The following is a 26564-nucleotide window of genomic DNA, read 5'->3' as shown; positions in this document are numbered from 1 at the left end:
TAAGAAAAGGGAGGAGGTCCTGAAAATAGACTACAGGGAGTTATGAAGGAAGTTGAGAAGCAGGATCACAAATGTAGTAAGCTCAGGATTACTGCCTGTGCCACGTGACAGTGAGTACAGGAATAGAATGAGGTGGAGGATAAATGCGTGGCTGAGGGATTGGAGCAGAGGGCAGGGATTCAGATTTCTGGATCATTGGGACCTCTTTTGGGGCAGGTGTGACCTGTACAAAAAGGACAGGTTGCACTTGAATTGTAGGGGGACCTGGCAGAGAGGTTTACTAAGGCTGTTGTGGAGAGTTTAAACAAGAATTGATGGAGGGTGGGAACTGAACTAAAGAGAAAGAGGAAGAGGCAGTTGGCTCACAAATGGAGAAAGCTTGGAGACAGTGCGAGAGAGAGGATGGGCAGGTGATAGAGAAGAGACGCGCTCAGGCCGATGGTTTGAGATGCGTCTATTTTTTATTTTGGTTTTGAATATTTATTAGTTTTAAATCATTACACAACCAAAACAGCTTCTAATTAGTGAAAGGACATTTGCAATCACACTGCTAACTTTGGAATCTACATTTAGAATCCATCATTCTTTATCCTTTCCTTATGAATTTCTTTCGATGCATCTTAGTCAATATCCAGTCTCTTATTAATATACATATTTGGCTGGTAATGAATAAACATTTTGGTGCAAGTCACAAGGATTGCTGGATCTTGGTGGCCAGTGGTAACATTCACTTCTTGTTTAATACTTTACTGGCAGCTTTGGTGGATTTGTGGCAATATCTTTCTTAATAACCGACTTGATCACACCAACAGCCACCGTCTGTTTCATATCACGGACAGCAAAGCATGAGAGGTGGATATTCAGAAAAGCTCTTGACATACATGGGATTAGTTGGCATCATGTGAACAATGGCTGCATCTCCAGACTTTACATATTTGGGGCTATCTTCCAACTTCTTGCCAGATCGATGATCAATTTTCTCCTTCAGCTCATTGAACTTGCAGGCAATGTGAGCAGCATGATAATCAAGTATTGGGGCATAGCCAGAAGATATCTGACTAGGATGGTTCAGGATAATAACCTGTGCAGTAAAATCAGCAGTTTGTATTGGAGGATCATTTTTGTTGTCACCAGCAACATTATCCTGATGGATATCCTTAACATATAACCATATATAACTATATAACAATTACAGCATGGAAACAGGCCATCTCGGCCCTTCTAGTCCATGCCGACGCTTACACTCACCTAGTCCCACTGGCCTGCATTCAACCCATAACCCTCCATTCCTTTCCTGTCCATATACCTATCCAATTTTACTTTAAATGACAATACCGAACCTGCCTCTACCACTTCTACTGGAAGCTCATTCCACACAGCTACCACTCTCTGAGTAAAGAAATTCCCCCTTGTGTTACCCTTAAACTTTTGCCCCCTAACTCTCAAATCATGTCCTCTTGTTTGAATCTCCCCTACTCTCAATGGAAAAAGCCTATCTACGTCAACTCAATCTATCCCCCTCATTATTTTAAATACCTCTATCAAGTCCCCCCTCAACCTTCTACGTTCCAAAGAATAAAGACCTAACTTGTTTAGCCTTTCCCTATAACTAGGTGCTGAAACCCAGGTGACATTCTAGTAAATCTTCTCTGTACTCTCTCTATTTTGTTGACACCTTTCCTATAATTCGGTGACCAGAACTGTACACAATACTCCAAATTCGGCCTTACCAATGCCTTGTACAATTTTAACATTACATCCCAACTCCTATACTCAATCAACAACACACACAAAATGCTGGTAGAACGCAGCAGGCTAGGCAGCATCTATAGGGAGAAGCGCTGTCGATGTTTCGGGCCGAGACCCTTCGTCAGGATACTCCTATACGTCCTATACTCAATGCTCTGATTTATAAAGGCCAGCATACCAAAAGCTTTCTTCACCACCCTATCCACATGAGATTCCACCTTCAGGGAACTATGCACCATTATTCCTAGATCACTCTGTTCTACTGCATTCTTCAATGCCCTACCATTTACCATGTATGTACTATTTGGATTATTCCTACCAAAATGTAGCACCTCACACTATCAGCATTAAATTCCATCTGCCATTGTTCAGCCCACTCTTCTAACTGGCCTAAATCTCTCTGCAAGCTTTGAAAACCTACTTCATTATCCACAATGCCATCTACCTTAGTATCATCTGCATACTTACTAATCCAATTTACCACCCCATCATCCAGATCATTAATGTGTATGACAAACAACATTGGACCCAATACAGATCCCTGAGGCACAGCATTAGTCACCGGCCTCCAACCTGACAAACAGTTATCCACCACTACTCTCTGGCATCTCCCATCTAGCCACTGTTGAATCCATTTTACTACTTCAATATTAATACCTAATGATTGAACCTTCCTAACTAACCTTCCGTGCGGAACCTTGTCAAAGGCCTTACTGAAGTCCATATAGACAACATCCACTGCTTTACCCTCGTCAACTTTCCTCGTAACCTCTTCAAAAAATTCATTAAGATTTGTCAAACATGACCTTCCATGCACAAATCCATGCTGACTATTCCTAATCAGACCCTATCTATCCAGATAATTATATATACCATCTCTAAGAATACTTTCCATTAATTTACCCACAACTGACGTCAAAGGGACAGGCCTATAATTGCTAGCTTTACTCTTAGAACCCTTTTTAAACAATGGAACCACATGAGCAATATGCCAATCCTCCGACACCATCCCCGTTTCTAATGACATTTGAAATATTTCTGTCATTAACAGAGACGTTCTTGACGATGAAACCAACATTGTCACCAGGAAGAGCTTCTGGCAGGGCTTCATGGTGCATTTCCACAGATTTCACTTCAGTGATGACTGGATTGGGAACAAACTGCACCAATGTGGATGGTTCCAGAACACCTGTCTCAACCTGGCCAACTGGTACAGTGCCAATGCCATCCTGGAGAGGGAGATGAACAGGTTTCTTCATTGGGCGTTCTGGAGGCTGAATGCTGTCGAAGGCTTGAAGCAGTGTGGTACCAGTGAGGTTTTCATTTTTCCTGGTAATTGACCAAACTTTAAACCAACCCATATTCTGATATTGTTCTAGCATGTTGTCACCATTCCAACCAGAGGTGGGAACAAATGCTACAGTTGCTGGGTTATATCCGATCTTCTTGATGTATGTGCTGACTTCCTTCGTGATTTCATTGTATCTTGCCTCGCTGTATGGGGGTTCAGTGGAGTCCATCTTGCTGATACCAATAATGAGCTGCTTGACACCCAAGGTGTAGGCAAGCAGAGTGTGTTCCCTTCTCTGTCCATAAGTACGTGAAGAGCAAGAGGATAAGGCATGAGAGAACAGGACCAATCAAATGTGACAGTGCAAAAATATGTATGGAACCAGAGGAGATAGCAGAGATACATAATAAATACTTTGTTTCAGTATTCACTACAGAAAAGGATCTTGGCGATTGGAGGGATGACTTACAGTGGACTGAAATGCTTGAGCATGTAGGTATTAAGAAAGAGGATGTTCTGGAGATTTTGGAAAGCACCAAGTTGGATAAGTCACTGGAACTGGACGAGATATACCCCAGACTACTGTGGAAGCAAGGGAGGAGATTGCTGAGCCCCTGATGATGATCTTTGCATCATCAATGGGGATGGGAGAGGTTCTGGAGGATTGGAGGGTTTTGGATGTTGTTCCCTTCTTTAAGAAAGGGAGTAGAGATAGCCCAGTGAGTCTTACTTCAGTGGTTGGTAAGATGATGGAGAAGATTCTGAGAGGCAGGATTCATGAACATTTGGAGAGGGATAATATGATTAGGAATAGTCAGCATGGCTTTCTCAAAGGCAGGTTGTGCCTTACGAGCCTGATTGAATTTTTTTGAGGATGTGACTAAACACATTGATGAAGGTAGAGCAGTAGATGTCGTGTATATGGATTTCAGCAAGGCAATTGGTAAGGTACCCCATGCAAGGCTTATTGAGAAAGTAAGGACGCAAAGGGATCCAAGGGTACATTGCTTTGTGGATCCAGAACTGGCTTGCCCACATAAGGCAAAGAGTGGTTGTAGATGGGTCATATTCTGCATGGAGGTCAGTGACCAGTGGTGTGCCTCAGGGATCTGTTCTGGGACCCCTACTTTTCGTGATTTTTATAAATGACCTGGATGAGGAAGTGGAGGGATGGGTTATTAATTTTCTGATGACACAAAGATTGGGGGTGTTGTGGATAGTGTGGAGGGCTGTCAGAGTTTACAGCGGGACATCGATAAGATGCAAAACTGGGCTGAGAAGAGGCAGATGGAGTTCAAATGAGATAAGTCTGAGGTGGTTCATTTGATCAAAAATGATGGCAGAAGTAGTATTAATAGTACAACTCTTGACAGTGTGGAGGATCAGAGGGATCTTGGGGTCTGAGTCCAGAGGTTGCTCAAAGCTGCAGTGCAGGTTGACTCTGTGGTTAAGAAGGCATTCGGTGTATTGGCCTTCATCAATTGTGGGATTGAGTTTAAGAGCAAAGAGGTAATGTTGCAGCTATATAGGACCCTGGTCAGACCTCACTTGGAGTACGGTGTTCATTTCTGGTTGCCTCACTACTGGAAGGATATGGAAACTATAGAAAGGGTGCAGAGGAGATTTACAAGGATGTTGCCTGGATTGGGGAGCATGCCTTGTGAGAATAGGTTGAGTGAACTTGGCCTTTACTCCTTGGAGTGACAGAGGATGAGAGGTGACCTGATAGAGGTGTATAAGATGATGAAAGCTATTGATCGTGTGGATAGTCGGAGGCTTTTTCCCAGGGCTAAAATTTCTAGCATGAGAGGGCACAGTGTTAAGGTGCTGGGGAGTAGGTACAGAGGAGATGTCAGGGGTAAGTTTCTTTACGCTGAGAGTGGTGAGTGCATGGAATGGGCTGCTGGCAATGGTGGCGGAGGAGGATAAGACAGGGTCTTTTAAGAAACTCCTGGATAGTTACATGAAGCTTAGGAAAATGGAGGGCTATGGGTAACCCTAGGTAATTTCTAAGGTAAGGACATATTCGGCTCAGCTTTGTGGGCCGAAGGGCCTGTATTGTGCTGCAGGTTGTCTTTGTTTCTATTTATTAATCTTTCATGCCAATGTATCTTCCCTTTAAAGCAGCAAGTTTTTAAAAAATTTGTCCCTCATTATATTATGTCAGTCAATGAATGAAACAAACAACTTGGCGGTGGTAGCTGCTTGAAACTATTAAGTTGTAGATGAATGTGCTACCTGCAAGACAAAGTATGTCCAGGTGCTAATCACATAGCCTGGACCCCACCTCCATATGATTTAGCTTTCAGCTTCTTTCTTTCTTTCTTGATTCTTCAACAGTCAACTGCATATATAGAGGCCCCACTTTGCTGAGTCAATTCTTATAGTTAAGCAGGTTCCTAATTATATTAAGTGGTAACACCCAATTTATTTTACTTTGTCACTAAGTTGAAGTTCATTTATACACTAAAGTTCTGTTATCAGAATACTGTAGAGTTCCTGGTATTGCATAAGATATAATAATTCAATTTATCTCACTCTAGCATGTTTCATCAGTAAAGCAGTGGTGGAAAAGAAAACCCATGTACTTACTTTAGTGGAGCTAAAATGAAATATTGTTTGAAATGGTTCTTGATCGCTAAGTCTAGATCCAAACGCATACTGAATATCAAAGTATAACCAGGGCAGATTCCTTCGCCTGAAAGGAAGGTAAACTTTCAATAAATGACTTTTGGTATATAAGAATGTGAGAATAAGGAAAGGGCATTGGTGTGACAGTTCAAAATGTAATTTTTTTTCATTTTATTCTGACATTTTTCCATCAGAAACATATATACTGTATGTTCTTCTGAATTTCTTTCTGTTTCACTTTATTGGAGTCAATAGATCATCCACATGCAAGAGTCTCATCTGGACAGCTATGACTCATCATAAATAATATTAGTCAAAGAGTAATAGAAAAGTACAGCACAGAAACAGGACCTTTGGCCCATCTAGTCTGTGCTGAAACATTTAAACTGTATATTCTCATCGACTGACATCAGGACCATAGTCTTCCATAGTCCTACCATCCACGTATCTATCCAAACTTTTCTTAAACATTGAAATTGAACTTGTATGCATCACTTGCACTTGCAGCTCCTTCAACACTCTCATGACCCTCTGAATGCAGAAGTTTCCTCTGTGTTCCCCTTAAACTTTTCACCTTTCACTCTTAAGCCATGACTTCTAGTTGCAGTACCACTCAACCTCAGTGGGAAAGGCCTGCTTGCATTTACCCTATCTATACTCCTCATAATTTTGTATACTTCTATCAAACCTCACATCGGTCTTCTACATTCCAAGAAATAAAGACCTAACCTATTCAATCTTTCCATATAACTGAGGTCCTCATTTTTTGTGTGCCATACTCTGCTAGAGCCTTGGCGACCACTTTTTTCAAAGTGGTTGTCTTGGAGGAAAGGTTCTGTGAGTGGTCCCCCACATTCTTCTCACAGCGCAGTGTTTTTTTTGTGAGGCTGAGTTGCGAGCTCGACACTCAACCTGGCATGGATGGAAAGCATGTCTGGGAGCGGCCCGACTGGATTCGAACTTGGGAACCTTCGCTCCGGAGTCTGGCGCTGATGTCACTGCGCCACCAGTGAAAGTATGTCTCTCCAAATGCTCATAAATCCTCTAGATCTGGCAAATTTCCTCTGTACTCTTTCAACCTTGTTTACATCTTTCCTGTAGGTAGGTGACCAAAACTGCACACAATTCTCCAAATTAGTACTCACCACCCTTATATAATTTCAATATAACATCCCATTTAGTGTACTCAAAACTTTGATTTATGAAGGCCAATTTGTGCCAAAAGCATTCTTTTTGACCCTATCTACCTGTTACACCACTTTCAATGAATTATGGACCTATCTTTCCAGATCCCTTTATTCTACCACACTCCTACGTGGCCTACTATTCACTCTTTCAGACCTAACCTTGTTGGTCCTACTGAAGTGCAAAACCACACACTTGTCTATATTAAATTCCATCTGCCATTTTTCAGCCCATTTTTCCAGATGGTCCTGATCCCTCTGCAAGCTCTGATAGTCTTCCCCACTGCCCACTACATCCCCAATCTTGGTGTCATCAACAAATTTGCTGATCCAGTTAACCATATTATCATCCAGATCATTGATATACATGACAGACAACAACAGACCCAGCAACTGTCTACTAAAACTCTCTGGCTTCTCCCACAAAGTCAATGTCTAATCCAATTTACTACCTCATCTTGGATGGCAAGCAACTGAGCTTTCTTGACCCACCTCCCATGCAGGACCTTGTCAAATCCACGTAGACAACATCCACTGCCTTCATCAGCTTTCCTGGTAACTTCCTCGAAAAGTTCTATAAGATTGGTTAAACCATGCACAACGTTTTATTGGGTTTCTATGTTTTGTGTCTGCCAGTAAAATTGTATATTGTATACATACTTTGATACTGGTGATCCATTTGAGAATTGTGAAGGAAATATAAGGTTCTAAATTAGAGGATGAAGTGAACAGGGAAATTGATACTAGAACAGTATTTATTCCTTTTAGCTGAAGTCCTCAGTATTTTAGTGGAATTAACTTTGATAGAATAGTGGGAAAATTTTGACAAGTATCTTAGAAAATGGTAAAGTAGAAAATTTCCTATGACAAAAATGCAAATTAATTAAAATACCAATGCACTAACTGCTCAAACAGGAAATTCACACAGTATACTCTTTAACCACAGCATGTTCTTACCAAGAAGATACTGAATGGGTATTTCCTAAGCTTATTGTCTCCTTAAATATTGTGTGATAAAGGGTACAAGCATCATTAGGAGCTGTTGCCATGTCCATTGAATTCATGATCATGACACACATATTCCCTACTGCCTGACAGGCAGTAAGATTTGCAAATCTCTGAAAAAGAAATGAACTAAAACAGTGAACTTGTTAATTAACACAAACATAATTAAAATACACAGCTTACTAATGAAAGTATGTAGAGACTAAGTAAATAGCTTGCAAGCTTAGCATTTACTTGTATTATAGAATCAGAGCCTTTCATGTTTCCCAAATAGCATTTTTAATTATTTGAATTAATTCATTATAAACATTTAAGTAAGTTGTTAAGACAGAAAAGAAAGGAACATTTTATTCAAGAATTTACAAGCCTAAATTTCAAGCAGTCACTCCTACACTATAGAATAGATGAACTTATGTGATACAATCATAGTCATTGAGTCATGTAGCACGGAATCAGACCCATCAGCTCAACTTGTCCATGTTGACCAGTTGTTTACCTGAGTTAGTTCTATTTGCTGGTATTTTGTCCTTATCCCCGAGGTTTCCAACTTGGAGTCCATGGACCCCTTGCTTAATAATATTGTCATAGGAAAGGTTGGGAACCCCTGCTCTAAATGTTTCTCATCTATGTACCTGTCCAAATGTCTTTTAAATGTAGTAATAAACACCTTTGCCACTTCCTCTGGCAGCTCACTCCTCGTACCTGCCACACTTGGTATGATAAGTTACTCCTCAGGTCCCATGCTTTTCCCCTCGACTATATATTTCCCTATCCTGGTAAAAAAGATTGTGAACATTTGCCTTATCTATGTCCCTTCTAAGCCTTCTATGCTACAGTGAAACAGTCTCAACCGATTCAGTCTCTTTCAAGTTGAAATTTATTATCAAACCTTGAGATTCATTTTCTAGTGGGTATTCGCAGTAGATACGAAGAAGGACAATGGAATCAAACAAAGATGGGCAAACAACCAATGTGCAAAAGAAGGCAAATACAAAAAATAAAATAATAATAAATAATATTAATAACATGAGTTGTAGGGTCATTAAAAGTGAATCAATAGATTGTGCAATCAGTTCGGTGTCAAGGTGAGAGAAATTATCCACACTGGTTCAGGAGCCTGATGGTTGAAGAGTAATAATTGTTCCTGAACTTGGTGGTGTGGGACTTAAGGCTCCAGTACCTCCTTCACGGTGGCAACAGCAAGAAGAAAGCATGGCCTGGATGGTGGGGATCCTTAATGATGCATGTGGCTTTCTTGTGGTAACATTCTTTGTGGATGTGTTCAATGGTGGGTGGGGGGCATTAACTGTGATGGACTGGGTATCCACTACTTTTTTTAAGTCTTTTCCATTCATATGCATTATTGTTTCCATAACAACCATGATGCAAGCAGTCAGGATACTCTCCACTGTGCATTTATAGAATTTTATAAGTTTTAGATGACATACCAAGCCTGTGCAAACTTCTAAGAAAGTAGAGGCTCTGGTGTGCCTTCTTTGTAATGATACTTAGGTGCTGATCCCAGAACAGATTCTTTGAAATGATAACGTCAAGGAATTTGAAGTTGCTGACCCTCTCCAGCACTGATCCCCTGATGAGAACTGGGTCATGGACCTCTGGTTTCCTCTATCTATACTCAATAATCAGCTCTTGGTTTTGCCGTTGTTGAGTGAGAGGTTGTTGTGACACCATTCAACTAGATTTTCAATCTCCCTCCTAAATGCTGATTCGGCTTATGTCAGTGGTGTTGTCAGCCAACTTGAATATAGCATTGGAGCTATACTTGGCCTCACAATCATAAATATAAAGTGAGTAGAGCAGGGGGCTAAGCACACAGCCTTGAGGTGCACCTGGGCTGATGGTTATTTGGGAGATGTTGTTGCCAATCCGAGCTGAACGGGGTTTGCAAGTGAGGAAATGAAGGATCCAGTTACACAAGGAGTTCTTGGATCTTATTAATTAGTTTTCAGGGGAGAGTGTTGATTACAGCTCTGTATTCAATGGCGTACATCCTGGCGTATGCATCTTCATCATTTCGATTTTTCTGAACTGAATGGAGAACCAAGGAAATGGTATCTGTTGTTGATCTGTTAAGACATTAGGCAAAATGGAACGGTTCCAAGTTACTTATCAGGAAGCAGCTGATATGTTCCATCATGAACCTCTCAAAGCACTTCATCACAGTTGATGTAAGTGCTACTGGCCGACAGTCATCGAGGCAAGTTACCATGTACTTCTTGGGCACCAGTATGACTGAAGCCTACTTGAAGTAGCTGGGTACTTCAGACTGCTGAAGCAAGAGGTTAAAGATGTCAATAAATACTCTAGCCAGTTGATTAGCACAGGTCTTCTGTAATTGGCCAGGTAGACCATCTGGGCTAGATGTTTTCTGTGGGTTCCCTCTCCTGAAGGATGCTCTCATGACAGCCTCAAAGACTGAAATCATAGGGTTCTTTGGGGCTACGGGTGTTTGTGAAGGTCCCTGCATGTTATATAGATCAAAGTAGGCATTAAAGGCATTGAGCTCATCTTGGAGCAAAACCCTGTTGTCTGTTGCTTGGTTTTACTTTGTAGGAGATGACAGCATTTAAGACCTGCCACAGCTGTTGAGCATTCATCTGTGATTGAAATTTGGTCCAGAACTGCCATTTCAAATAAGATGGTAGTTCTGGATGTTGATAAGGTAAATATGAATGACCGCTCTTTGAGGGGCCCTATATTCTCCCTGTTACCCATATGCTTTAAATATGCTTATAGAATCTCTTAAGATTCTCCTTTACTTTAACTGCCAAGATACTTCATATCACTTTCGACCCTTTTGATTTCCCCTACAGCCCTTATACCCCTGAAGGAATATGCTTTATCATAGCTGCCTATATCTGACATTTCCCTCTCTTTTTCCTACCAGATCCTCAAAATCCTTCAATAGTGAGGGTTTCTTATCATGCCAGCACTCTCCTTCATTCTCACAGGGACACGCTGGCTCGACACACTTCCAATCACACTATTAAAAGCTTCCCACTTACAAAACATCGGTTACCTGCAATCAGCCTCTCTCAAATCAAGCTTTGCAAATTCCTGTCTAAGCTTTCAAATGCTTGGTTTACCGAGAGAAAACAGTTGGAATTAACAGGTGCAAAATGATGCATTTTTGGAAGTCAAGAAAGGGCAGGATATGTACATCAAATTATAGGGCACACAGAAATTTTGACATACAAAGGTGTTAAAGTCCATAATTTTCTGTGAGTGGCAGTGTAGCTTGGGTAGAGAATGCATGAGTTAAGGGCATAGGTTATCAGAATTGAGGCATTTTTTGCAAATTTTTGAAGTTTGGAGCATAGTGTGTAGTCTGATAAGGACCTATTTGAAAGCTGAGAGACTCTGAGTCCATGATGAAAATAAATATGTTTTACTATTACTACACGCGGCTTTGGTGAAATCATGCTTGGAGAATTGTCCATATTTTGGACTCCTTACCTAAAAAGAAGATACCTGCTATAGAGTGAATATAGTGAAAATTCATCTAAGTGGTTCCTGGGATGGCAAGTCTGCCACATGAGCAGTCTAGGCCTCTATTTGAGCTTTACAAAGATGACAAGTGATCTCACAGAAACATGCAAAATTGATTGACGACTCAACAAGGTAGACCAGGATGTTTCTCTTGATTAAGGAGTCTAGAACTAGGGTCCATAGTCTCAAAATTAAGAGTAGTTCATTTGGACAAAAATGCAGAATCCAAACAAAAACATGGTAAAATTTTGAAATTCCCTGGAGGATTGTGGAGGATAATGTTCAAATAAATAAATAAATAGATAGATAGATATAGATATATTTGGATTGGATAAGCCGAGATAGGGAATGGTGTTTGCTATACTGTATATCTTCCATGTTGAGGCTTCAAAGACCAAATGACTTGGCCCTGTTCCTTTATTTTACATGTTTATATAATGATCATATTCAATGATAAGGCCAGGTGGATATTTGAGACATTACACATATGGAAGGTGGGAAGAAGAGGGGTCAGTACTTTGAGATTCCAAACAGGAATTCCAAATGTCTTGCTGTATTTAACAGGAGAACATAATTTAATATTTTCAGCAAGTTTGATCAACTATTTGGAAGTCCACAGCACCAAATTACATCTTTATGTGGCACTGAAATGGAGATCAAGATTAAGTTGGTAGAATGGAGATGCAGATTATTTCTTTAAATCAATGCCAGGAGTTTGTGGAGATCAAGAACTGAGGATTAGTCAGAGACCATTAATACACACAATCAGAGTGGATAAGGAACAGGATGTCACTGAGAGATCATAAGGAGTGGTTGGGACAGGGTTGAGTGATTGGGGTGGGTGTGTAGAAATCTTGGGAGAAATAGACAGAATTGTCAAGAGTGAGACGGGCTAGTTAGTTCTCTATAATAATGGCAAAATCTGTTGGGGTTAGAGTAACTACCTACTCCTTCCTGGTGGACACAAAGACATTAATTTATGCAGTCATTCACTTCTGGCTCCTTTTATCTGCCTAGTTTTCTATGTCTCAAAACATTACCAACATAAACTAAGAATCTAATTCCTGTTAAAGCAGAGGTACATAGCCTCCTTAATAGCATTTATTAATTCATTATTTTTCTGAGTATGCATGAGTCTTCCACCCACTAACCATCTCCATTAAAAGCATATCTAGGTGGAACAGTTCAGATTTGAGAATTCAGCCATGCATAACCCTGCCTATTCCTGGGGATGCAGATATTGTTCAATTCTGCTGCTTTCTGTACAGAGTTTATACATTCTCCTTATGAGTGCATAGGTTTCCTCCGGATGCTCTGTTTTCCATCCACATTCCAAAGACATGCAGGTTGGTAAGTTAATCGGTCACATGGCTGTAATTGCGCTTTGTGGGCTTGTTGGGCTGCAAGGGTCTGTTACTGTGCTGCATCTCTAAATAAAATACATTTTTCCCCAAAATACATACTGTATTCAAAACTGACCAGGCATGCAATAGCTGATGCTTTCAAATGAGCGGCAAACCAAGCAGATGAAACTTTGAAACCCTGCAAAAATTACAGGAAATAGTCTTGGTAGTAACTTTGAACAATGCCTCACTGTTCCCAAATGAATACATTTGCATAATTTTTATCTATATACCTAGGTTATATAATAATTTTATTGCATTGTTTGTAATCAGATCATACACTGATACTGCATCTACACAATGAAATCCTTTAAAGATTTATAGCTGTAAAAGGATCTAGTGCTTTTCTGGTGTATATGACAAATAAACTCTTCTCGGGCTTCCAGATGGTACAGGATTTTAACCTAAGTTTTGATGACAAACTTTGCCGTCTTCATCAGAGATGATGATCAAAATTGATACCTATACCTGCTGGAAGCCTGAGAACATTTGTGGCTATTTACTGTTTAAAATTTTCAGGTTGTTATTTGTCAGGAAACATTCTTTCATGAGTTAATTAGAAATATAATTTTAATAAAGTACAACTTTAAATTAATGGCAAATAGGAGAAAATGTGCAGCTGCTGGAAATCCAACCAATGTACACAAAATGCTGGAGGAACTCAGTAAGCCAGACAGCATCTATGGAAAAGAGTAAACAGTAAAAGTTTTGGGCTGAGACCCTTCATCAGGACCCGAGAAAAAAGATGAGAAGCCAGAGTAAGAAGGTGGGGGGAGAGGAGGAAGAAATATAAGGTAGCAGGTGATAGGTGAAAGTAGATTCAGTCTTATGAATTTAATCAAATGTAAATCCAGATGCCACCTCCAGAGGAATTCCACCACCAAACACAACTTTCCCTGCTCCCCACTTTCCGCTTTCTGCAGGGAATGCTATGTGACTTCCTTGTCCATTCGTCCCTCCCGACTGACCTCCCTCCTAGCACTTATCCTTCCAAGTGGAACAAGTGCTACACCTGCACCTAAACTTCCTCCCTCACTACCATTCAGGTCCCCAAGACAGTCCTTCCACGTGAGGCGACACTTCACCTGTGAGTCTGTTGTGGTCATCTACTGTATTCGGTACTCCTAGTGTGGTCTCCTGTATATCGATGAGACCCGATATAGATTGGGAGACCGCTTTGCCGAGCACCTATGCTCTGACTGCCACAAAAAGCGGAATCTCCCAGTGGCCTCCCATTTTAGTTCCATTTCTCATTCCCATTCTGACATGTCAGTCCATCATCTCCTTTACCCTTTACTGCTGCGAAGACGCCACACTCAGGTTGGAGGAACAACACCTTATATTCTGTCTGGTAATCTCCAACCTGATGGCATGAACAGAGATTTCTCAAACTTTAGTAATGCCCCCCCCCCCCCCCACTTAACCATTACCTATTTCCATTTCCCTTTCTCACCTTATCTCCTTACCTGCAGATCACCTTCCTCTGGTGCTCCTTTCCCTTCCCCTTTCTTCCATGGCCTTCTGTCCTCTCCTATCAGATTCCCCCCTCTCCATTTATCACTTTCATCAATCGACTTCCCAGCTCTTTACTTCGCCCCTTCCTCCCTCCTGGTTTCACCTGTTACCTGCTACCTTGTATTTCTTCCTCCCCTCTCCCCACCTTCTTACTCTGGCTTCTCATCTTTTTTTTCTCCAGTCCTGATAAAGGGTCTTGGCCTGAAACATCAACTGTTTACTCTTTTCTATAGATGCTGCCTGCCGTGCTGAATTCTTCCAGCATTTTGTATGTGTTTAAATTAATTACTTCACTTTCAAACAAACATGAGGAATAACTCTTGTCTTCACTTGTCTAAAATGGTGGATTTTTTGTTGCTCTCCTGAGCTATCAATTCCAGCAACAAATATTGAACTAATAAGCAAGAAAACATGTACACCCAGACAGTAATAGAAGTTATTAGATGTTTTCACAAATGAACACGATTTCCAATCTGGGCTGCCAAATCAAATGACAGATATCAAATTACTGATGAACTGCTCTGAGCGGGTAATTTTTACACGTCCTGAAAACTGCACGGCACTTCATTTTTTGTAATTATGCATACTATTAATGTTTAGAATGAAAATTGGAAAAAGTCACATACTTTTGACTATACTTATTAATTGAAGGGTATAATGAAATAAAGTACAACAAAGAAAATCTTTCATGTTTCATAAACTTTTTCTCGTCCATCTTTGTTACAAATCCGTTGTTTATAAATACTGTCCAGATTAAAGCTATATCATAATCCTCATTAGATCATCCAAATGTTTCACCTCTAGTCTGCTTCAGGATTTACATTTAATTGATTTCATAACACTGAATCCACTTAGAAGCCTGAAATATTCCAACGATGTCAACAGCTTTTGACAATTCTTCAAATTCTTCTTTTCTAAGCAAGTAGTTCAACATATCAATGAAACATCTTAACTGAACCAGTCCCAACTTTCGCAGAAATTACAAATTTGAAATCACAATATTGCTGCAATATTTGATGCACCCCTATCATCGTAGTTCATAACAGTAACAGGGTATTTTTTTGTCAATGTTGTCCAACATTCTCTTTTTCCAACTTCAAAAATTGGTTGCATTCGCAATAGCAACTGGGCCAAAAGCTTTCCTTCCTCTTAACTTATTGTCAGGAAATCTATTATCCAAGTGATTATGCTCATGTTGATGGAATTGAATAATAGCCGCAGAATCAACATTAGAACTTGTAGATACAAGCAGATCTTTCACTTTGTCACTCCATAAATGGTATCGCCTAGAATCTGTGACAATAACTTGTTGGCATCAGCATTCAGTGAGCTAATGGTTTATTAATGATGAGCTACTGACTTCCATTCTGTATTTATTGTTACAATTTGTAAGTGTTCTAACTTGAAACACTGACAATGTAAGTAAGTTGAAGCTCTAAAATGTTGCAAAGTAAAGATTATGGTACATTTATTATTTAGAAAATTTATGGATTATACATATCAACATAATTAATTACAGGGAATTCCACAATTATATTATCATTGATTTCAAAATTATACCAGCATAATTTTGAAATTATATTAACATTATATAAAATGAAATTGCAGCTACTTGGCAACAAAGGATATGTGTGCAGAGCATTTCAGTTACAGTTTGGCGGGCATCTGCACAGCTTAGAGGGAAGAGTGCTGGCAAGGAGAAAGTTGACACCCAGTAAATCTACTGAAACCAACATATAAAAATTACCATATAAAATATGATCTCAAAGATGCCAGCTCAATACATTGCCAAATGGAGGATTGTGCCAATCATTACAAGGATATCAAAATCATGGAAATTTCAACACAAGAAGGACCTTGATCTAATACTCCTCACCTTGTTCACTAATCAAAAGAAAAACAAGGAAATCTGAGAGATGTGTGTAAACTTTGTAATTTTACTTTTAGTGAGGTGTGCACTTGTGATGTGGTGGCATAATGACGTATGCCATTCACATACTTTTCACCAGGTCACTATAGCTGGGTGGTACGGTGCAGATTCCATTCATTTTCAGAAATGGCAAACTGTTCTGCAACAAACTGTGGTCCATTGTTACCAAGTTTCTGGAATACTGGTTCCTGAGAAGAGGCTTCTCAGCACATCAACAATGTGCAAGTCTGTAGTGGAGACCATTGGGAACACTTCTGGCCACTTTGTAGCTGCATCCACTACTATCAAGAAATTTGTGCGCATGAATGGTCTGGCAAAATCTACATGAGTCCTCTGCCAGAGCAATGTATGCCATTCTCAGAGATGGATGAGCGCTGCTTTTGGCATCTTCTGGACAAGTTGGCATCCCGAACAGTGCATGGCAAGCTGTTCAATCTGCTGATCCATCCCAGGCCACCAGACAAAGCTTTAAGCCAATGCTTTCATTCTGACCATGCCTAGCTGGCCATCATGTAGCTCCTCCAATGCTTTAGATCTTAGTTTGACACAATTCTCAATCCCCACATAAAGCAACCTCCATCAAGGGCCAGTTCACCCCTGTGCTGGTAAAAATGGGGGAAATGGGATTTCTGCTGCACATTCCAGCCATTTTGGTTACATGTAGACATGTGACAGTGTGGGGAATTTCCTAGTTTCCCTTTGGATCACCTCTGTTGTAATAAGGAGACTTTCAATTTGCATTAGGGAAAATATATCAAGAAGAACACCCTCTTTTGTAAATTTTTCAGGTACAGTACTTTGAACAATCCATCACCATTTCCATGATCAGTTGTCCTCTTGAATTAAATATTATAATTGTGTCATCCAAGAAACAGAGACCCCAACTTTGTATTCATGGTGCTAGTGTTAATGGAACACCCTCCTGTGGATTGAAAATAGATACTAGTGGTTGATGATCATTAATGAGGGTAAACTTTCTCCCATACAAGTACTGGTTGAAATGTTTTACACCCCAAACTCAAGGCCTGTCTACCTTTGCTTAATATTTCTCTGCAGTGGTAAGGGAATGTGATACAAAGGCTATGGGCAATTAACTTCCATCACTCATAACATGTGACATGATGCACCTGTACCATAAGGTGAGGCATCACAGAAAAGTTTCTCTGGATGATATAGATCATAATATTTGAGTACAGTGTCTGATGTCACCATTTCCTTTACCTTTTGGAAAGGCACCTCACACTGCTTTATCCATTGTCATTTCTCCTTGATCTGTAGTAATGAGTTCAAGGGATGGAGCACAGTAGCCAGGTTTGGCAGGAACCTGTTTTAGTAATTGATAAATTCTAAAAAGGACTGCAACTGTGAAACATCCTTTGGTCTTTGGGCATCCACCATTGCTTGAGTTTTGTTAGCACACATGTAAATCTTGTGCATCAGTGGTGTGACCATAGTAAGTGATGCTTGGTTTAAAGAATTCACACTTGATGCGTCGTGTTCTGACCCTATAATCTAATATTTTTAACATTGTCTTCATATATTGAAGACATTCCTCATCATCCTCACTGGCAACACTGAATTCCTGCACAGTCTTGCAGCACTAGGTCCTTAGCTTTCTGTCAGAATGAAAATGTAGATCCAAAAATAAGCCTATTATAGTGATAAAGTCCTGTGTGAGTTTATGGTGAGAAATACTTTGAACTCTTCTTCCATCTCCATCTGTAGGCAGGCCTCAGCTAAATCCATTTTGCTTAAGTGTTATCCTCCAAAAATGGTAGGACATTGGGGAATACTGTAGAACAAAGGGACCTGGGAAGGTCCATAATTCATTGAAAATGGAGTCACAAGTAGAAAGGGTTGTTAAGAATGCTTTTAGCACATTGGCCTTCATAAATCAAACTACTAAGTAGAGGAGATGGAATGTTATGTTGAAGTTATATAAGACGTTGGTGATGCCTAATTTTGAGTATTGTGTGCAGTTTTGATTACCTACCTACAGGAAAGATGTAAACAAGGTTGAAAGAGTACAAAGGAAATTTACAAGGACATTGCAGGGACTGGAGGACCTGAGTTGTGAGAAAAGATTAAATAGGTTAGGACTTTATTACTTGGTATGTAGAAGACTGAGGGGAGATTTGACAAAGATATACAAAATTATAGGGGATATAGATAGGGTAAATGCAAGCAGGCCTTTTCCACTGAAGTTTGGTGAACTACATCCAGAGGTCATAGGTTAAGGGTGAAAGGTGAAAAGTATAAGGGGAACATGAGGGGATACTTTTTCATTTAGAGGGTCGTGAGATTGTGGAATGAGCTGCAAGCACAAGTGGTGCATGTGAGCTCGATTTCAATATTTAAGAGAAGTTTGGATAGGTACATGGACAGGTGTATAGATGGCTATGGTCCTGTTACAGGTTGATGGGAGTAGGCAGCTTAAATGTTTGATGCAGACTAGATAGGCTGAGGGGCATGTTTCTGTGCTGTACTCTCTATGAGTCTATAAAGGTTTTCAAAGATATCCTCTATCCTGGACAGAGGGTATTGATCTACCTTTATCACAGGATTGATGGTGACCTTAATATCACCTCAGATCCTGACAAACCCATTCTTCTTGGATACTGGGACCACTGGTGTTGCCTATGGGCTCCACTCAACTTTGGAAAGAACTCCTTCATCTTCCATGCAATCTAGCTCACTGGCTACTTTACCACAGATGGTATAAGGAACCGGATGGGCTTCGTAAAACTTGGGTGTGGCATTTTCATTTAACACTATTTTACCCTTGATATGTTTGAGTTTTCCAATGCAATCCTTGAACACTGCTATAGCATCATCCAGTACCTTTCTTAACTCATTTTCAGTTGACTTTTGCACACTATGTGCAATGCAAATAGTGGATGGATCTCCAATCAGGTTATAGTTGTCTCAGTTAATCACGACCCCACGATGTGGGCCCTCCTGCTTTTACCATTTACAAGCCCAATGTGGCTTGTTGGTTGTTGTATTTAACTGTTTCAAATGTCATTCCCACAGGAGATTTTTCTCTCCAGTATAAGATCTTAGTTGGATATTTGGAGGTTTCACTTCAGTATCTTTGAAATACAATTCAAACTCATTTTGTGGAATGACTGAAACAGCCGAGCCAGTGTCCAATTTCACTTTAATTAATTTGCCATTCACTTCTGGTGTAAGCCATATTGCTTATCTCATGTTAGTTTTTACATGTAAATCTCAAGGCTACTCAGTCCTGTGTCATTCTCATTATTATTAGATTTTTTATTAACAGCATGCAGATTAGTGCACCTTCTGAAATTTCAACTTTACTTTTTATCTTTTTCTCTTCCCTGTGCAGTCCATTTATTTTTGGCTGCCCGATATACTCTTTGTACAGTAAGTATTCTACTTTGTCGCATTTTCTGCAAGTTGTGCCTTTAAACCTGTGTTAATCTGGTGTATATGAGCTCCTGCCACAATGGAAACACAATTTTTTTGGTCAATTTGTTTCTGTTCAGATGTTGCAATCCTGTTCACGCGTGCTTTCATTCCTCACTGCAACTCAATTGCGACTCTGACAGTTGTTTCCATTGATACAACTATTACAACTACTTTCAAATGTGAGTTTTGCTTTAGTTAGGAGCTGTTTTTTGAATGTTTGCTTGTAAGGTTCCACAAAATAAACAATCTTTCAGTGCACCATTAAGCCAATGACTGAACTGACAATGCTCAGACAATCTCTTCCATTCAGCCACCCAAGCTGCCTTTTGATTTAGCTTATGAAAACTAAAGTGTTCTGCAATCAGCAATGGTTTCATTTCTACATTCATGATATCAGCAAAGCTTATTTCAACTGGTTTGGTTGCAGTAGTCAAACTTCCATGCAAACTGTATGCCTTTCCACCAATAGCACTCAGCAAAACTGGCACTCGTTTTTCATCAGCTATTCCATTTGCTTTAAAATTCATATATTCCAGTTATCTCTTGTGCAACTGAACTTGTCTATCTTTCCAATGAAGCCAGCCATTTCTGCTTTTTTTTAAAATTTATTATCATCATCTTCTAGTTATCACAGTTTATGAACCCCTGAATTTGTCCATATCAGCCTTTTTAAAAAAATTCAAATGTGTCACTGTGCTTTTTTTTTACCCGAATGTCTCGCTGTACTTCAACAGGGGTAGGTAGTTATCTTGGGTTCATTTAAAACTTTCTCATCGCTACCATTGTGTTTTGTAACTCAAAAGCTTAAAAGCATAAAGCAAAAAACAAGGGAGCCCGAGAGATGCATGTAAACTTCATTTTTTATTTTTAGTGAGGTGTGCACATATGACGTGGTGGTGTAATGGTGTATGCCATTTATGTACATTTACATATAACCCGCAATGCCTTATTTAAACAAAGAATGCTTAATCAAACAAAGATTTACAATATAACTTAAATATTATATACTGAACAGGGCTGGCTTCCTGAAGTGCTGGCATTTTTGCCAGCAATAAAAATAACCCAAACTTGTAAGACCTCCATAATTAAGTTATTTCAATGTTTTTTGAATCATCATGTGTATTTTACCTTATCAACAGTTTACTGAAGGTACACCCTATGCTGATAGTTCATACCCTTCATAAAAATTGTGCTTTTTGATTATACATCTACAGAGATGTGTTGTGGCAGCATTTCTAACTTAATATAGATTTGTTTATGTTATTTTAAACAAGTAAGTCTTTGAGTAAGTATTTACTCATTTTTGGCGTGATTAATTAAGCTTCATTACACTTACTTGCTCATAGACAATATTTGTAACCACTGAGGAGGTCAAGTCTTTAGGATGATGAAGAAAGCATAATCCTCCAGTCTAGAGAAAAAAGAGAAAATGCTACTACTTAAAACTTATTGTAGGTTCTTCTCTCAGATTTGTTCCTTAACTAAGTATTTTAATCTAAATATTTTATTACATCTTGAAACTACATTACTTTACAAAAGTAGCACAAATAAAAGTATTTTTCGTAGGCAACTATCAACTGTGTGAGTATACAAAACCTGTTGCTTATTATGCAGATTTTTAATTGATGTCTGTTCTGAAAGTACAGAAGCAAAAGCATAAACTGTTGGATGAACTTTGTTTGCTCCTGAATCAGCACCTGCAGCCTTTTGTATATCCAAGATACACAAGCAATTTTCCTCCAACAGTTACATTAAAGAATACAGCACTTAAGAACAATTTTTTTAAAAATTGCTTACCAAAATATTCGACTGACAGTCACATGATTGTGTGGTATTAATGAATGTTTCATGACATCTGATGCATCTAATGAATAGAGTAAGAACAATTGAAATTCATTAGTAAAATAATTCCCCACCTATCCTCAATTCACCTTAACCAATACTATCATTCCTCTAGCAACATTTCTTTTGGAGCATTTCAGGAGACCTCGGACCAATTTGCTGTAACACTCCCTGCGCCAAGATCTCCTTATGCCAGCCAAGATCTCCACACTGAATCTTCAGTTTACTAAGTCCAGTTTCCCCATTTCCCAAGCAATCTGCTTGTTCTGATCATTCCTGTTTCTCTCCCCAGGTAATATGTCAACCTGTTTTCTTTTAATTGCCCAGGGAAACTGCATTTCCTACTTGGTCAACACAAGTTCATTTCCTGTTTATAAGGTTAATAACGAAGCATATTAAATCTGAAATCCCTTATAAAGAATTCCAATGCTTACATGTAAGTAGTAAATAAGTTTGCAAAGTAAATATGGAAAAAGATAGGTCTAGTTCGTGGGTTGAGATTCTAAATTGGAGAAGGGTCTATTTTGATGGTATCAAAAAAGATCTGGCAAGTGTGGATTGGGAAAGGCTGTTTTCTGGTAAAAGCGAGGCCTTCAAAAGTGACATTTTGAGAAAACAAAGCTTGTATGTGCCTGTTAGATTAAAAGGTAAAGACAACAGCTGTAGGAACCTTGGTTTTCAAGAGATGGTTGAGAAAAAGAAGGCTAATTGCAGGTATAAACAGGTAGGGAGAAATAAGGCACTTACGGAGTATAAAAATGCAAGAGATGACTTAAGAAAGAAATGAGGAGTGCTAAAAGAAGGCATGAGGCTGCCTTAGCAGACATGGTAAAGGAGAATCCTAAAGGCTTCTACAAATATATTAAGAGCAGAAGGATTGCAAGGGACAAAATTGGTCCTCTGGAAGATCAGAATGGTAATCCATGCATGGAGCCAAAAGAAATGGGGGAGAAATGATTTTTTTGCATCTGTATTTACTCAGGAGATGGACATAGTCTATAAAAGTAAGGCAAAATAGCATCAACTTCATGAACTCTATACAGATTACAGAGGAGGAGGTGTTTGCTGCCTTGAGGCTAATTAGGGCGGATAAATTCACAGGGCCTGACGAAGTGTTCCTTTGAACCATGCAAGTGCAGAAATTGCCAGGGCTCTTACAGAAATATTTAAATCATCCTTAGCAACAGGTGAGGTGCCAGGAGATTGGAGGATAGCCAATGTTGCTTTGCTGCTCAAGAAGGGCTCTAAAAGCAAGCCGGTAAAATCTAGGCCAGTTAACCTGACCTCATTAGTGGGAAGGTATTCTAAGGGACTGGATACTTGAATATTTGGATAGACGTAGACTGATTAAGGATAGTCAGCATAGCTTTATGCATGGTAGGTTGTTTCTAACCAATCTTATGGAGTTTTTCGAGCAAGCTACCATGAAAGTTGATGAAGACCAGGCAGTGGATATTGTCTACGTGGACTTTAGCAAGGCATTTGACAAGGTCCCGCACAGAAAGTTGGTCAAGAAGGTTTAGTCGCTTGGTTTTCTGGAAAAGGTAGACAATGGCTTTGTGGGAGAAGCCAGAGAGTGGTAGTAGGTGGTTGTCTCTCTGACTGGAGACCTGTGAACAGTGGAATGCCGCAAGGATTGAAGCTGGGTCCACTGTTGTTTGTCATCTATATCAATGATCTGGACGATAACGTGGTTAACTAGATCAGCAAATTTGTGGATGACACTCAGACTGGGGGTGAAGTGGGCAGCAAGGAAGGCTATCATGACTTGCAGCAGGATCAGGACCAGCTGGAAAAATGTGCTGAAAAATGGCAGATAGAATTTAATGTACACGAGTGCGAGGTGTTGCACTTCAGTAGGACCAACCAGGGTAGGTCTTATACAATGAATGGTAGGGCACTAAGAAGTGCGGTAGAACAAAGGGATATGGGATATGAGAGGTCTATAATTCATTGAAAGTGGTGTCACAGGTAGATAAGGTTGTATAGAAAGCTTTTGGCACACTGGTCTTCATAAGATGCAATGTTATGTTGAAGTTGTATAAGACATCGGTGAGGCCTAATTTGGAGTATTGTGTGCAGCATTGGTCACATACCTTTAGGATAGATGTACATAAGGTTAAAAGAATACAGAGGAAATTTTTCAAGGATATTGCTGGGTCTGGAGGACTTGAGTTATAAGGAAGGACTGAATAGCTTAGCACTTTATTCCATTGAGCACAGAAGATTCCGAGGAGATTTGATGGAGGTATACAAAATTGTGATGGGTATAGATAGGGTAAATACAAACAGGCTTTTTCCACGGAGGTTGGGTGGAACCTCAGAGGTTATGGATTAAGGATGGAAGGTGAAAAGTTTAAAGGGAACATGAGGGGAAACTTCTTCACTCAGAGGGTCATGACAGTGTGGTACCAGCTGCCAGTACAAATGGTATATACGAGCTTGATTTCAACGTTTAAAAGAAATCTGGATAGCTACATGGATGGGTCGGGTATGCAGGGCTATGGTCCCCATGCAGTTCGATGAGAGTAAGAAGTTAAAATGGCTCGGCACGGACTAGATGGGCCTAAGGGCCTGTTTCTGTGCTGTACTTTTCTATGACTCTGTAAGAAATAAATGTAACTTACTGGTTTCCTGAAGCATCTGGGGTGGAAAAAAAAGGCTGGCTAATAATGCAGGTAACACATTTTGCTTCAGTCAAAGGTATCCCAGAAACAGTCTTTTCCACTTTAACAAAATCAAAAAATCTACATTAAGCAATTTTCATTTCATTATTCTTTTCAATAGAAAACTTCTGTATGTCAAAGTTGAAAATGAATAATCAAACCATATAATACAAAATCCACAATTCACTGATAAACCACTCCGTAAATAAGGTATTTCCTAGCAAAACGCAGTCTCTAAAATCCATCTATATAGTGCTGTTTCTTTTAACTTTTTGCCATTAAAAATTGACTTTACCCAGCTTCACATCATCCCTGAAATCTGACTAGATACTTCGGGAATAATTGACTTGTATCCTACAAGATTTCATCATTTGTCCTGCAGTACTATTTTTGGAGAATTATGGGGAAATATGTTTAGGCTCTGGCCCACCCCAACTGATTTCGTAGGCCACACAACTTTCCTACATTACAAGACTTATGAAACTTTAATGTCAGGTGTACCAGAGGGCCAGTCCATCTACACACCTGGCCTGCTGATGTTTCCAGGATTGCTGAATCCCAATATTTGAAGCTCCAGAACCACATAGTCAAGATTTATTGATTGGTCATAATATAATAACATCCTGATTTCGAGAAACCCTACAAATGTCCAATTAGCCAACGAGTTGGTAGATCAAATGTTCATTGTAAATTGTCTCATGAATAGACTTGTATTATATTGTGGGATTGCTAGGGAGCATGGCTCAAAAGGCTGGAAGGCCCTATCCTGTTCCTCGCTGTATCTCAATAAATAAATAAATTAAATGATTTACGTCCACTTAAGTAATCACCATCATCCATTCCAGTTTACTCCTCTACTTGAGAAGCCTCCACCTGTTCCTTAACATTTTTTTTTGCAGACTGTTCATTCATCTCTTCCCAGCCACTTTCCTGCCTCAGCATCCCAACACTTGATTTCCAATTGTCAGCAACTAGTTGTCAAGACCTGATTCTTATGACTTAACAGTTGACCTCACTCTCAACCACACATCTTCCATTAGAAACACTCAAAATGTCTGAGTTTTTGTCAGAACTATTACTGATTTACATAGCTGAAAAGTACTTTTCTCCATACTTTTATAAGTCTGCATTATTGCTATTTGCTGAACAGGCATTTTATAAGGTTGATTGGGGTAATTCATTCTTTCAAAAGAAAAGGTTTGAAGCATATTTATCGAATACATAACACAACTTGTAAACTTGACAGTATTTAACAATTAGCCATTCTGAAATTTGGATGCTGTCATGAAGAGGAATTAATATTTTTAAGGTCATCTTCAAACTGTGATGTGAAATCAAACGTAAAGACAAAGCCTTAGGATGACACTTCCCCTAACGGACTGGGAAGGTTGAATGTTGTCTTACTTTACTAGATTTAGGCATAGGTAAGAATATCAGTTGCTGATTGTGCTCTTCTCTGCGCATTCATAAGACCATAAGACATAGGAGCAGAATTAGGCCATTTGGCCCATCGAATCTGCTCTGTCAATTAATCATGGCTACCTGTACTAATAATTTCCTATGCATTTGGTGATTTTCTCCATTAAGTGATTAAGGAATTTCCTTAAATTTAAGTTCTATTATTAAATCTACGTTTCTGCAACACTTTACAAATAGTTTTTCGGAAAGCTTCAGGTTACAAGTGTAACCCAAATTAACATGTCCTAAAACATGGCTAAATCATATTACTGAGCAAAACATACCTAGAACCTGTCCTGTTGGACATTGACATTTCCCATTATTATCCATAACAGCACTTGAGGAACATTTAATACAGTTCCATCCATCTTGTGTCACAGCCTTGAAGAAGGAAATTATAATAAAAAGTTACATAATAATAGGATGAAAATGAACAGCAAAGAATGATATAAATTGGTTATAACCTATGTCTTTCACCTTCTTTATATAACCTTTAAAGCCCCTGTGGGCAGGCAAAATTGGTACGTACAACACTCTCACAGTTTCAGTTGGAAATGCAGTCAAAAACATATTTGTAAGAGGATTGTGCATGCATACCTAAATACTGCATACAGAGCAACCACATTATTATGTGTTGTTACTTATGAAGTAATTGCACATTTCGACCTGCATAATGTCATAACTTTATATAAATGAAATTTAAAAAAAAATTCATTCCTGGTGTGTGGATATCATGGAGAGTTTATTGCATTATTGTACAGTATATAATTGCTGCTGATTGAAGAAACAGTTGAGACCAATCATATTGGTGGGTTTGGAGTCACAAAGAGAGTTGTGTGTGGCCTTTCCTGAAGAAGATTAATGTATCAACACACACAAAATGCTGGTGGAACACAGCAGGCCAGGCAGTATCTATAGGAAGAAGCACTGTCGACGTTTCGGGCC

The 26564-nt window shown here is 39.4% G+C and overlaps 1 protein-coding gene and 1 pseudogene across 1 annotated transcript in view; both read right to left on the bottom strand.

Annotated features, from left to right (window-relative positions):
- tmem67 (transmembrane protein 67) overlaps window positions 1-26564 on the bottom strand; it is a 162310-nt gene that overhangs the window by 120457 nt on the left and 15289 nt on the right. The window contains exons 3-9 of the mRNA XM_073044800.1: window positions 25904-26000; window positions 24123-24222; window positions 21451-21517; window positions 20990-21064; window positions 12850-12912; window positions 7813-7973; window positions 5633-5738 (exon numbers count right to left, since the gene is read on the bottom strand). Of these exons, the coding sequence (XP_072900901.1) occupies window positions 5633-5738; window positions 7813-7973; window positions 12850-12912; window positions 20990-21064; window positions 21451-21517; window positions 24123-24222; window positions 25904-26000 (669 nt within the window). The remainder of the gene's footprint in view (window positions 1-5632; window positions 5739-7812; window positions 7974-12849; window positions 12913-20989; window positions 21065-21450; window positions 21518-24122; window positions 24223-25903; window positions 26001-26564) is intronic.
- Window positions 475-3335, bottom strand: LOC140727466 (elongation factor 1-alpha 1-like; annotated as a pseudogene).

Source organism: Hemitrygon akajei, chromosome 1, assembly GCF_048418815.1.
Source record: "Hemitrygon akajei chromosome 1, sHemAka1.3, whole genome shotgun sequence".
Classification (NCBI taxonomy): Eukaryota; Metazoa; Chordata; class Chondrichthyes; order Myliobatiformes; family Dasyatidae; genus Hemitrygon; species Hemitrygon akajei.
Note: the sequence above shows the minus strand (reverse complement) of the source record. Positions and strands in the feature narration are given on the sequence as shown.